A 14245-nucleotide genomic window follows, 5' to 3' on the forward strand; every position below is an offset into this window, starting at 1 on the left:
TGCCTTATCTCCTGAACCCTTTTGACAACCCAACCCTCCCTCTGTACAGTTGTCTCATGTGCAAAGTTTGGTTTCTGTGATTGACTTTGCAACATTTCCTTGGGCTTACTGATGTTTCAAGCTGAATTCTGTCTTTTTCCACTGCTCAGTGTTGTTTTCACAGATGAATAACAGTTTCCAGAACTGAAATGGGGGAAGGGTAGAGATTGAGAGAAAGAGCAATCTTACTGGTCATACACAACTTAAGAGCTGCAAAGACAAGATCTTCCACTACTCTCTGGTGCATTCCAAAACCCCTAATTGTGTAACTTAGCCACAGAATAACATACCACTTCTAAATCCGTCCTTGGAGCATAGCTATTCATGGTGTGGGAGTCGAGGCTATTCCTTCCTGTCCCAGTATTTCATTCTTTTCTTTTTTTTCCCCTTCTTCTTCTTCTGATTTTAGAACTTGGTCCAGATCAGGCTGTGAAATGGGGTTCACCTATTTTCCTCATGAACTGTGCCTTGAGGAAACACATTTCTCTTCAAACATGGATTAAAATTATTGAAATTAAGGGTGTGTGTGTGTGTGTGTGTGTGTGTGTGTGTGTGTGTGTGTGTAAAGGCAAAGCAGTAATTTCCAAATGAATGTCTGTGTCTATTAAGGAGATTAAGGAGCAGTGGGGAGAAAAGGCATATACAGTGGTTGGGTTCAAACACTCTGCTATGATTTGCTTAACCAGCCCACTGAATAAACTGTATCGGATTCCACTGACACGCTGCATCATAAACTTGAACATTTTAACATTGCATGGCATGTTACAGAACCTACAGAATTTTATACCATCTATTCACTAGCTTCATCAGACTTCATCTAGTATAATATAAATGTATCTCTTTGACACAGTGTTGACTCCTGGCGGCTGCCTGGATAAGTCCCTGCCGTTTTCTTGGCAATATCTTGTGATTTGTCATTGACTCCTTCCTGGGGCTGAGGAAGAGCAATTGGCCCAAGGTCATTCAGCTTATTTTATGCCTTAGACAGGACTCCTAATTTCTTAGCCCAATGCTTTAAAACAGACATGTCAAACTCACGACGTCATGTGATGTATGGAGCTTTTTTCCCATTGCTGGCAATGGAGTTGGCGCGGTTTCCTGGTGATGTGTCCGGCCTGTGGGCTGGCAGTTTGACACCCTTGCTTTAATCACTACACCAAACGGATTCTTTATATGAGATATGATATGAAATATTGCGGCAGCAGTATCTCATATCTTATATCATATCAAGAATCAGTGGCTGAGTGGCTGACATTTGGGGCCAATTTCCCCTTGCATCTATCCATGGCATAAACATTCTCTAGTGCACTGATGATGTTACCTAATTTGATAATGAAATGTCTGCAAGAAAACAACCAAGCTCAGAGAGCACCAGGGACCCTGCACATTCTCTTGTGCTGGATATTTTCTGCCATATTCCTATGACATTGTTCTTTCAGCCCCTAAGTGAGATAGGCTAAATTGGCCTTAGCTGTGTCACTGTTAAGAGGTGATTGGTTAAAAGATTGATTGATGAAGCCTAGCATTTTTTTCCCATTCTAGTACCATCCAAGGGTGTTGGAATGAAAAAAAAAATGCTAGGCTTTGTCAATCAATTCAATCAACTTTTAGCATGAAATTAGCTGACTACAGTGTGACTTGAAATAGAGGTAGAAAGAAAAAAAAAGGCATAAGTTAGAAGCTTACAAAAATATTATCCTCTTATTAACAAAGCATAGGAGAAAAAAAATCCTATCCCAATTTTTTTTTAATTTTTTTTATTTTTTATTTTAATTCCATTTATATCCCGCCCTTCTCCGAAGACTCAGGGCGGCTTACAAGCTTAGCAGTAGCCTTCATTCTATGTATATGCCTGCTTATTAGGGCTTTCACACACCCCACAAGCGGCATTATTACAAAGTCAGCTTAATTGCCCCCAACAATCTGGGTCCTCATTTTACCTACCTCGGAAGGATGGAAGGCTGAGTCAACCTTGAGCCTGGTGGGATGCGAACCTGCACTAATTGCAGGCAGCTGGTGTTACTTAAGGAGGCATTAGCCCACTGCTCCACCAAGGCTCTTAAATTAACACCAAAAGAGGGAATGGTGTCATTTAAAAGCAGGGCAAGGACAGACATGTAGGTCTCAGAGTAAACAACGTTAAACTTACCCGGGGATGAGGGTGATCAGGCCCTTGAGCTCAGGTTGGTCTATTTTAACGCTAGATCCATAGTTAACAAAGCTCCCCTCATCCGTGACCTGATCGAGGAGGAATGTGTGGATCTAGCGTGCATCACGGAAACTTGGCTGGGCTCGGAGGGAGGGGTGCCTCTCACCGAGTTATGCCCGCCGGGTTTCCGGGTGCTGCACCAGCTACGGGTCAGGGCAGGGGTGGTGGGGTGGCAGTGGTTATTCGGGAGACTTTGTGTCCCCGGGAGGCCACCATTGTCCAGATGGCCGGGAGTGAATCCCTCCTCTTGAGATATGGTCCTCGGGTTCAGTTGGGCTTGTTGCTTACATACCTGGCGCCCAGCTGTGTGGCAACAGCCCTGCCTGAGCTGCTCGATGCCCTCTCAGGGTTGGCAATGGAGTTCCCCAGGCTTATAGTCCTGGGTGACTTCAACCTTCCGTCACTTGGAGGGTCGTCGGAGTTAGCTCGGGAGTTCATGGCTTCCATGACAGCCATGGGCCTGACCCAGGTTATTGAGGGCCCGACTCATGAGGGGGATCATACTCTCGACCTGGTGTTCCTGTCTGGACAGTGGTTGGACGATCTGGGAGGGGGTTCCCCGTCCATCACCCCTCTGTCATGGTCAGATCACCACCTCCTGAGGCTGGTTTTCCGTCATGCCACCCCCCGCCACTGGGCGGCGGAACCGTCCAGGTGGTTCCGCCCCAGGCGCCTAATGGACCCGGATCGGTTCCAGAGGGCGCTTGGGCCTATACCTATCACCCTTACCCACAGCCCAGTCGATGCTCTGGTGGAGGCCTTGGAAACGGCTGCCACCAGGGCACTTGACTGCGTTGTACCCATGCGACCTCTGACCCGGCGCAGATCCCGCTGGGCCCCATGGTTCTCTGTGGAGCTCCGGGAGATGAAGCGTCGGAGACGAGGTCTAGAGAGCGGTTGGAGATCCAGCCGATCCGAATCCGACCGATTGCAGTTAAGAACTTTCATAAGGTCTTATCTTACGGCGATAAGGACGGCGAAGTCTAACTACTTTGCCGCCCTTATCGCATCCGCAGATAATCGCCCGGCCGCCCTGTTTAGGGTGAATCGCTCCCTCCTTAACCAGGAGGTGAGAGAGGATCCCTTGCAGGGACGAGCCGAGGAGTTTAGTCATCATCTGGCGGACAAAATCGCTCGGATCCGGACCGGTCTGGACTCTGACTGGGCAGAGTCTGACGTGGAGGAATCAGGCGGTCTTGAGCACGTTATCTGGACTGAGTTCGACCCTGTTTCCCCTGATGATGTGGACAGGATCATGGGGAGACTGAGCACCACCACCTGTTTGTTGGATCCGTGCCCCTACTGGCTAGCTTATGCGGCTCGGGAGGGAACACAAGGCTGGTTCCATGCAGTAATAACTGCTTCTTTGAAGGAGGGTGTCTTCCCTGCCGCCTTGAAGGAGGCGGTGGTGAGGCCCCTTCTCAAGAAGCCTGCTCTGGACCCGGATGTTTTAAACAACTATCGTCCAGTCTCCAACCTTCGCTTTCTGGCGAAGGTTGTTGAGAGTGTGGTGGCGCATCAGCTCCCTCTGTTCCTGGAGGAAACTGATTATCTGGACCCGTACCAATCGGGCTTCAGGCCCGGACACAGCACGGAGATGGCATTGGTTGCGCTGGTGAATGATCTCTGGAGGGCCAGGGACAGGGGTTGCTCCTCTGTCCTGGTCCTATTAGATCTCTCTGCGGCTTTCGATACCATCGACCATGGTATCCTGCTGCGGCGTCTCAGGGGGTTGGGAGTGGGAGGCACCGTTTTACAGTGGTTCTCCTCCTACCTCCAGGGCCGCTCGCAGTCGGTGTTGACAGGAGGGCAGAGATCCGCCCCGAGGTCTCTCATTTGTGGAGTTCCTCAGGGGTCGGTCCTCTCGCCTCTCCTGTTCAACATCTATATGAAGCCGCTGGGCGAGATCATTCGTGGTTTCGGGGTGGGGTATCACCAGTACGCTGATGATACCCAACTTTTTCTTTCCACCCCGAACCAACCCAGCGATGCCCTCTCCGTGATGTCCCGGTGCCTGGAGGCGGTTCAGGTCTGGATGGGGAGAAACAGGCTTCGTCTCAATCCCGCCAAGACTGAGTGGCTGTGCATATCGGCATCTCGGGTTAACCAACTTATTCCACCTCTAACGATGGGGGGTGAGGTGTTGCCCCCCGTTGATAGGGCTCGCAACTTGGGCGTCCTCCTGGACTCACGGCTCAATTTTGAAGACCACATAGGAACCGTGACCAGGGGGGCTTTTGCACAGGTTCGCCTGGTGCGCCAGTTGCGTCCGTATCTGGACCGAGACGCCCTACGCACAGTTACTCATGCACTTGTGACCTCCCGTTTGGACTACTGTAACGCTCTCTACATGGGGCTGCCCTTGAAGACCACTCGGAGGCTTCAACTGGTGCAGAATGCGGCCGCGCGAGTTGTAATGGGGGTCTCCCAATACTCCTATGTAACACCTCTACTCCGCGAGCTGCATTGGCTTCCGGTTGTCCTCCGGGTGAAATTCAAGGTGCTGGTTATTACCTATAAAGCCCTACATGGCCTGGGTCCGGGCTATTTGAGGGAACACCTGCTGCCGGCATCAAACGCCCTTCACCCAGTGCGCTCCCACAGGGAGGGTCTGCTCAGGTTGCCGCCGGTGAGAGATTGCCGGCGGGTGACACCCAGGGATAGGGCCTTCTCAGTGGGAGCGCCTGCCCTCTGGAACCAGCTGCCGGTGGAGCTGAGGACTGCCCCCGACCTCCGATCATTCCGCTGGGGCCCGAAGACCTGGCTCTTTGAGCTCTCAGGCCCAGGCTGAGGAGAAATTTTTAATTGGGGTTTTAAGTATACAGGGTCAATTTAATATTTTTTAATTTGGTTTTTTAACTTTTGTATGGTGGATTTTTTAATTCCCTGTAAACCGCCCTGAGTCCTCAGGGAATAGGGCGGTATATAAATGTAACTAAATAAATAAATAAATAAATAAACTATTAGTGATCGTTATCTGGCTTGCTATAAGGATCCTTCATAAATGGCTTTTATTTCCTAGAGTTTGTGATGACTGGACTCAGTGCTTTTTTTGTAAAGGAAAAAGGTGCCGGAACTCACACATGCCATACAACCCACCTTGCCTACCCTACAAGGTTCCATCCAAAAAAGGTGACGGAACTCCATTCTGAGCGTTCTATGACAAAAAAAGCCCTGACTGGACTAATGAACATGTTGCAGCTATTGAAAACAGTTGTGCTCATTTATCTTTCATTACAGTCTGTATATGGAGAATAATTCTCAAATTTGGAATTTTGTGGTATTCTCCGTTTTTCTGAAACTACTTGAATGAATATGTTTACATAATGGATGCTTCATGTGTCTTGCAAGCATTGTCCTAGTTGCCTTGAAATTTATTTTTAAAAGGCAAAACACTGTCCAAATCCAGGCTCCTAGCCTATAATTGGTTTATCTTTTCTTCCTGTCTCCACAACCCAATTGAGGAGGGGGGGGAACCCAAGCTTTTCTACTGTAGCAATGCAATTTAGCTGCTAAAGATAATGGAAAAAAATTACTGTCTAATGAGACCAGTATAGGAAGTTTGCTCAGGAGGCCCTCTACATTTCAATTTGCTAAAGAGAAGGCCTGCTGCATTTCAGACAGAAAATAAACTCTTATTACCTTACACTTCTTGAATGAACTGGGTGAAGCTCAGGTGGTGGTAAGCAGCCAGGAGCATTCTTCATTGGAGTAGGCTAATGTAGTCGTAGCATCATGTAGAGACGAAGCGCTTAAATTCAAGTATCTATGTTACAGTGATGGGGTTCACATTGCAGTATTCTGTCTTGGTGTATGACAGACTCCTTCCCTTCTGGACTTATTTATTTCCCTATCAGGATGCAATAAGAGGGAAATTGGCACACTGCAAAGCAGATTGTAAGCCCATGGCATCATTTCTTATTTCCAAGGACAGCTCCAGCATCACTGGCCTTCTTAGAAGATAAAAATAGTGGCTGGCTTCTGCTAGTGTTTTATTTGAGCATGTACTCCTTAGAAAACAAGAGAGAAGTGGCAGCAGCTGGGAGGGGGAAGAGGAGAAGGCAGCTAAACCTCACTAATTCATCTTTCAGTAAATTGGTATCTTGTGACTGGTTAAATGTTTCATGGCAACTATCACAAAATTCCCCTAGAATGCTAAAAATGACCACCAGTTCCCACAGATTGGGACCAATGACATTCAGGCTGAATGGCAATAAGAGGCTGCCCTTAAGCCTTCACTACAACAAACTGGAATATGCCTATGGGTACTCTCATTTAAAGTCATAAACATGGTGGACTGAAGTAATTTAAAGATGACCTTAAAATTTTGCAATAAGCCCAGCAGTCTTCCTCTTGGAATACTTTCCTGGAATAATAATAATAATAATAATAACAACAACCAACAACCAACAAAACAACAACAACAACAACAACAACAACAATAATAATAATAATAATAATAATAATAATAATAATAATAATAATAATAATAATAATAATAATACTTGCCTGTGTCTGAAAAGTTGAGGGAATATAGGGTAGAAAAAGTTGTCGAGAATGAGAGGGTGAAGATCTTGTGGGATTTCCGAATACAGACAGATCACCATTTGGAACACAACACGCCAGATATCGCAGTCATAGAGAACCGAAGTGTACAGTTGATTGATATCACTGTACCAGGAGATGCCAGAGTCAAAGAAAACTGGAAAAAATTACAAAATACCGCAACCTGGCCGTCTAAACTGCGCAATTATGGATGAAACATGTAACAGTGATACCCATTGTCATTGGGGCACTGGGAACTATGTCCAAAAGCTTTGCAAAATACATCAAGAAATTGCAGCTTCCTGCAATAACTCCAGCAAAGCTACAAAAAACTGTGCTACTCGGAACATCTTACATTTTAAGGAGATACCTGGTTGATACCTAGGATGCTGGCAGCAACCCGTGTCAACCATTAGTGGCAGTCAATTTGAGTGTTCAGTTGACTGAGTTTCATGTTTTATGAATATAATAACAATAACAATAATAATATAAGTGATGGGCACAAGGAATTCTCCCCCATCACCAAGAGCACCCAGCATCTGCTGTTTTCTACCAGGCAGACTGTTTCATTTCATTTTCACAAAGTCTATTGCTCTTAACACAGCCTGAATTTAATGTAATATTTTATTGTTGTGGGGAGATACAGTGGCTTTTTAACTGTTTAACTTTATAGCATTTTCCCTTTGGGATTCTGTTTTGTGCTATGTTTTCCAGGAAGAATTCATTCCAAAATAAGTGTAGGGAAATTAGTTTGGCTTGATGGTCAAAGTGGCTCTTATCAAAAATAGCGAGGCTGCTAGATCATATGCTCCATTTTCTACCTCAGTATTTCTCAGTCTCATCAACTTTAAGGTGGGTGGACTTTTAACTCCTAAGGTTTCCCAGCCAGCATTCCGAGAGATGAAATCCATGTATCTTAAAACTGATGAGACTGACAAGCACTAACTAATCCTGCAGTATGAGTCTATAAACTATAAGCAAGAACATGTGATGGTAAACAATTTTGGGTACCCTATTGGAAAAAGGCAATGACAAATGGGACTGAGATCAGAGGAAGGCTTTCAAGACAGTGAGGGGTTTGGAAACAAGCCATATGAAAGGATCTTAGTGTTTAGAGATAACCAAGGGTTGATAGGATAAGACAATCTGAAGGTTGTCACACAGAAGAAAGAGTATATACAGGGCTTTTTTTCTCCTAGAACGCTCAGAACGGAGTTCCGTCACCTTTTTTTGGATGGAACCTTGTAGGGTAGGCAAGGCGGGTTGCATGACGTGTGTGAGTTCCGGCACCTTTTTCTTTTACAAAAAAAAAGCACTGAGTATATATGTTCTTATTACTAAAAGGGCAAGACCAAAAACCAATGTGTTAAAGCCACAAGGAAGTAAGTACAAGAGAAAGTTTTGTTTGAGCTGTCAGTGAGCAGAACAGGCTGTCACATGAAGTGATGAAATCTCATTTGTTGGGGGATACAGTGGCTGCTTATCTGTCAGAGATGATGTAACAGACCCTGCAGTGTACATAAAGTAGGTTAGCTGACTTCCTTTCTGTCCTATGAATATGCTAACGTTTTTAGAAGATATGCAAGTGTCACAATACAAAAGGTTTCTATTATTGTCATCTGGAAGTTAGAATTATTTATTTCCAGTGTGGCTACTGCTCAACTTTTTCCCCTCTTTCTTTGAAGGAACAGTATTAGTTGACTCCCCACCCAGGGTTTTGACCCACCCAGGGTTTTGAGTAACCAGAAAGCTATATTGAGGAGAATTGTTTGTTTATTTATTTATTTATTTATTTATTTATTTATTTATTTATTTATTTATTTATTTATTTAAATTTATATGCTGCCCTTCTCCCTAAGGACTCAGGGCGGCACACAACAATAAAAATTAAAAACATAAAATAGAAAATTTAAAAAAAGAATTAAACAATAAATACAATAATTATATGACAATTTAAAAACCAGTAAAAAACTAATTAAAACCGTAGTCAGTCCAGGCCCGCTTGTTGGAATTGTTGAAAGGCAAGTATGCATGTAGTTCGATACATGGCAAATGTGGAGGCTGCAGTACTGAAAGGGATTTTATCAGCCCTTCTGCTTCCATGGGAAGATGATTCATCCATTTTAATAATCTGGAATGGAGATGACTCACTCAATACAGCAGTATCATCCCCTTGCACACAAAGATAAATGCCATTTTTGGGAGTAGTTGCAAAGTGTCCAAAATGGACAATGATCCCACTTAGCACAGGTCAAGCAGGCTAGAAAAGCCCTAAATTTAGAGTTTCTGCCTTGGTCAATGTTCTCAGTCATGGAAAGACTCAGAAAAGGCAAACAGATGGAGAAGGCATTGTGAACTATGTAAGCAGAACAATAAATTACTACAAGTTCTGTCCTCTAAAAAGGTGGGTCTGAGAGGCCCACATACGCCAATCACTTCTAATTAATCAAGTGATGTGATTAAATTGCTAGAGATATTTGTTATGAGGATCCTGCTTCTTTTATGGACTAGCTGAGCAAAAATAGATTTCTAAGCATCATTCTGCAAATCTGTGAATATTTTACTTCTCCCAGAGCTCCCTCTGGAAAGATTCCAGTAGAGGCCTACTTATTAATATTGGCTATTTGTGCTGAATTTTTCTAGGGCAATCTCGTAAGTAGCAGCTGGCAGGAATCTCCGTTTACTCCATAAGTCCTTCCTAAAAAACATGTATCGCTTTTACAGGGATGTTTTTGATTGCTTATGACAGGGGATCTTTAAAATTAATTTAAGGGAAGTTTGTTGACAGAACTGTAGCACTGAAAAGCACTAGCAACTCCTGGGCTGACTCACCAGCTATCCATTGCATGAGGCTGTTTGCTGAGCCAGAGGCATTTTATCAAGCCCCACATTTTGTTTAGTGAGTCCCAAGTTGCCAATGGACCTTTAAAAGACATCATTCTCTCCAGGCCTGCCTGCGTGATCCATACCAGCGTAACTCGCATTATGAGCCATTCCCCCTTCAAGGCTTTTTGTTTTGCCGGCAGCCTCCCCAAATCTCAGTAACCCCTTTATGAAATGGAGCATAACACCCAGCCTTGGGGATAAGGTCACAGTGGTTGCACAATTGCCTTTCTACCTTCAAAGCCCACACCTGGAGCCTTTGGACAGGAGATCTCAGCAGAAGCCCAGCCTGCCTTGGAGGGGGGGGGGAAAGGAGGATATCTGCAGGAGCAGCCCAGTAGCAAGGCAGCTCGCATTGCCTCGCTGGTCACTTCTAGGCCAGCTGCAACAGCTCAGCCGTATTGGCCCGTGGGACAAGGGAAAGTCCGACAGGCAGTTCCTTGTGCCAAGGCAACCCTGTGGCTTCTGGCCAAGAACCCGAGGAGGAAGAAAGCCTGCAATTCTCCCTGGTAGCAAGCAGGCGGGCGAGATTTTCTCTCTGTCATTCCGCCGAAGACTGAAGTCAGCAGAACAGAGCAAATAGAAATTGACTTTTTTTTTTAAAAAAAAAAAAAGCAGTTTGAAAGCCAGACCGGCTGGAGGAATAAGTCCGATTAGAGGGGTTTTTTTAATCTGCTGTAGCCAAAAGAAAGAAAAAGGCAGAGAGAAGGAGAAACGACGGCAGCGAATGAAGCAAGGAGAAATCCGAGGGCATGGTTTAATACCGACGGATTAGTGGCTTGTTTTGTTTCAAGGAGCCGAGTTTGGCGAGCGCCTTTTTCCGGCTGATATTAAATGACAAGTCGAGCGAGCCGCGCTGTCGCGGAGGAAGTGCTTGCGCTGTGCCTTTAAGAGAGTCTTGCGGGGGAATTGGGTTTCTCAGTAGTCCTGCACGTGGCGGAATATATTTTTGGTGGGGATTGGGGTGGGGGAAGAGAAATTGCGTTCCGATTTATTTTATTTTTCCCCTCCCGGGTCATGCCTTTGGCATCTCTCATTTTTCGCTCATTTTCTTCCAATGGTACAAAGCTGCTTCAGTTGGGAGCAGAAACGTCTGATCCGCGCACGGAAATGTGGTAATCTGGAGGCACTCGTGATTGCAACCCATTGAAGAAATTCGGCTGGGCACGTTTGTTTTTTTTTGCTGGGTTTTGACGAAGAGGCAAATCCAGGGAAAGGCAGCAGCAGCAGCAGCAGGGAAAGTAATTAAAATACACTTTGGGACACGTGGATGCTAAATCTTCTTTCCCAGTCATGGACAGGGACCGGATCACAGGTGAGTGGCTGGAATAGTTGGCTGCGGCTATGTAGACGCGCGCTGCCTCCTGCCCTTCTCCCCATTCACCCCCTTGTGGTTTGGGCTTTTATTGGAAAAAGTCTTGGCACAAGTCTTGTGGCATTTCGGCAGACCTGGGTGACCTTCGTTTAGCTCTACTATCCTTCCCCCTCCTGAATGGACTCATGGTAGGTAGGGCTGCAGGAGCCCCATCAGAGGTTAAAAGCAATGTTGGGCTTTTGGATCCCATTGGTGCTTCCTTCAATTTTCAGCTTTTCCATCTGCCAGAGAAAGGAATGGACCTGGTGCCTCTCTGCATGAACTTTGACAGTTTGGAGGGGGGGGGTAGAATTTGGGAGCGGGGAGGAGTGGGAAGGCCTATCCCAGCTCATGGCTCAAGGATGGCTTTATGTTCTGGAAGTTGGCTGCTTGCTTTGTTTGCCTGTGTGTTGTGGTTTAGCACTGGCTTTCATGCCAAAACTTGTGTCAAAGGCAGAAGCTCTCCCGCCTACTCCTTTGTCCTCTGGAGATGTTTATATTGCTGCAGGGAGGATTGGCTGATAAACAAGAGGGGTACGGTTGCTAGGGGAGAGTATCTGGGATATATGTGTGTTCCCAGGCTAGGAAACATTATACTAGAAGGCTGTTGCCCTTGGGCCTTGTATTTCATCATCAAGTATATTTGACTGGTGCTTTTCTGCTAATGGCATGCGCCTGAGAAACCACCATTCTCAACAGAGGTCCACTTGCTCAAGACAAGGTGTAAATTGATTGCTAAGTAAAAGAAGAAGCTCACAATGGGCCCACTGTGTACCTGTCACCACTGTAGACACAATAACCAGCTGTTGACTCTCCCTGAGAGCCTGAAGCTACTTTGTTCATTATTTTTCAGCCCTGGACTGATGGCAGGTTTATGAGACATCTGTTGTTTTTTTTTTGCAATACTTTTAGCAGTTGGTATCTTTGAAAGAATCTCTGAGCTGGTCTCTTGAGGTCTTTAAAATACCTTACCTGTAAACAACAGAGTTAATAGAGGGAACTCATGTGACACAGCAGATAACAGCAGAGATGTTTGTTGCTCACGTCTTGTTATTTCCCTGCATCCACCAAGTAGCCTTAGGTGTGATCCCTCCTCTTCCACCAGCTCTATCTAGGGAATAATGTGAAATAGCAAATAGAATTTGGGACTGCAATCAATATTCGGCATGGCTGAGCCCATATCAGGGCCCATGCCTCAAGGTAGAGTCTGCTGCTGGTCCCTCAGTCCTTAAACATTGTGAGGAGGAACAGCAGTAGATGAGTTCTGCCTTAGCCTGGTTTAGCAAGAAAATAAGCCAGAAATGGCTAGAACAACCTCGAATTCTGCCACTTAATGCTGTTGAGGAAAGCTACTGCTTTGTTCTCCTGGATGAAGAAGCTACAAAGATTTGTAGTCAACCTTCCTTTGAGATGTATTCAATGGAGCAGGGTGGACAATGCTTTGTCTCCCTCCAACTTCCAAAAACTGTCTTTCTCCCTGGCATGGGTGAAACACTAGTTGGGAAACCATTCAGCTCTCCTGGGCGTTGCTAACTTTGTTGGGTATTCACACTGGAAGCAAAACCACATGTTCTAGAGGAAACCACCAAACGAGGGTGGAGCGCAACAGTGGCAAAGGAAAAGTGAACTCAGCTCTGGTCTAATCTGGGCTCTGTGGAAGAAGAGCAGCATTTGAGTTGCACATTTGCATGGCTCTAACAGCAGGCTTATTGCTTAAGGGAACAAACACTACTTTTCTTTCTGATTTAGGCACAAGTAATATATCTAATAAAGGGACGCGGTGGCTCAGTGGGTTAGGACGCTGAACTTGTCGATCGGAAGGTCGGCAGTTTGGCGGGTCGAATCCCGAGTGCCGCGTAGCAGAGTGAGCGCCTGTTACTCGTCCCAGCTTCTGCCCACCTAGCAGTTCGAAAGCACGTAAAAATGCAAGTAGAAAAATAGGGACCACTACGGTGGGAAGGTAACAGCGTTCCGTGCGCCTTTGGCGTCTAGTCATGCCGGCCACATGACCACGGAGACGTCCTCGGACAAGCGCTGGTTCTTCGGCTATGAAACGGAGATGAGCACCGGCCCCTAGAGTCGGAAACGACTAGCACGCATGTGCGGGGGAACCTTTACCTTTACCTTAATATATCTAATATATTCAATAAACCTTTTCCATTCTCCAATGTCCAATATGTGTTGGGACTGCAAATTTCTCAGTTACATAGGAGACTGAGGAAAGCTAAATTGATTAGCCTGGATGGCTAATCCTACTTTAACCTTTCTCCCTCTTTTAAAGTACAAGGGAGGATTAAGTAGTCCTGTCTCGTTTTAAATAAATTTGTATTTTTTTTTCTGTATGCTTTTATTTCCAGGAAGGGGTGATAGGTCCTGTTCCACCAATTTGCAAAAATGTTCAATTGTACAAAGTATAAATAAAGCTGTAACCATGAATGTTTCATCATTATGACCCAAAAGGAGCAGAATAGGAACTTGATGAGGTCTGTATTAAGGGAAAATGGCAGACACAGGGGCAGAAAATTACTGGTTTTCTGTTGAAATGCACTCCGCAAATGGAATTGTTTGATAAAATACAAGGATCTGCCGTAGATAGCATTTGTTTGCATGACCTTCAATGACTGGTGCCTGCTTTAATATTTAAATGCCTTTGTGTTGATCAGATTCCATTGAAACAATAGTGCATGTTGCGTTGTGGGTTTTGGAGAGCAGGAAGGACGCCGAGACGATGAGTACAGCATGGCAGATCTTTATTAGGTGAAGTGACTGTACTGGGGAATAGGGGTTACCTGCCCTCCTTTTATACCTGGCCAGGTGAGCAGCCGGCCAATCTGTTTGAACCTCTGTTTCCTGCCGAAACTGGGTTCCCGCCAAAACAGTTACCGTTCAACGCCCCCTGGTGGTGACTGCTATGTAAGTGTGTATGTGTTCTCTTCACCTGGATACATGACAGTGCAGATGCTTCTATACCTAACCATCTGCTCCATGTTTGGAAAATATACTGGAAAAATAAGAAGCATTGTCAGCCATAGCTGCCCCACAAAAGTCAAGGTACTGGCTTGGGGCTGTTTGCTATCCTTTCATTAGCTTTTTACTCTGGATGATCATTTGTGAGCTTCTGCTGGAAGAACTGGCAACTTTGGGCCCTGCCTCCACTGCTAGAGTTATTAAGCTGAGCACCACCTATTAGGAACCCTATTAGTATTCTACAATGT

The 14245-nt window shown here is 45.5% G+C and overlaps 1 protein-coding gene across 3 annotated transcripts in view; it reads left to right on the forward strand.

Annotated features, from left to right (window-relative positions):
• Positions 1-14245, forward strand: part of SEPTIN9 (septin 9) — a 276740-nt gene that overhangs the window by 64691 nt on the left and 197804 nt on the right. The window contains exon 1 of one of the 3 annotated variants that reach the window (XM_083352366.1): positions 10484-10991. The exons of the other annotated variants lie outside the window; for them this stretch is intronic. Within the exon in view, the coding sequence (XP_083208492.1) occupies positions 10970-10991 (22 nt within the window). The 5' untranslated portion in view covers positions 10484-10969. Of the gene's footprint in view, positions 1-10483; positions 10992-14245 lie in introns of those variants that run through there. 3 annotated transcript variants of the gene reach the window in all.

Source organism: Vipera ursinii (assembly GCF_947247035.1).
Source record: "Vipera ursinii genome assembly, chromosome: 2".
Lineage (NCBI taxonomy): Eukaryota > Metazoa > Chordata > Lepidosauria > Squamata > Viperidae > Vipera > Vipera ursinii.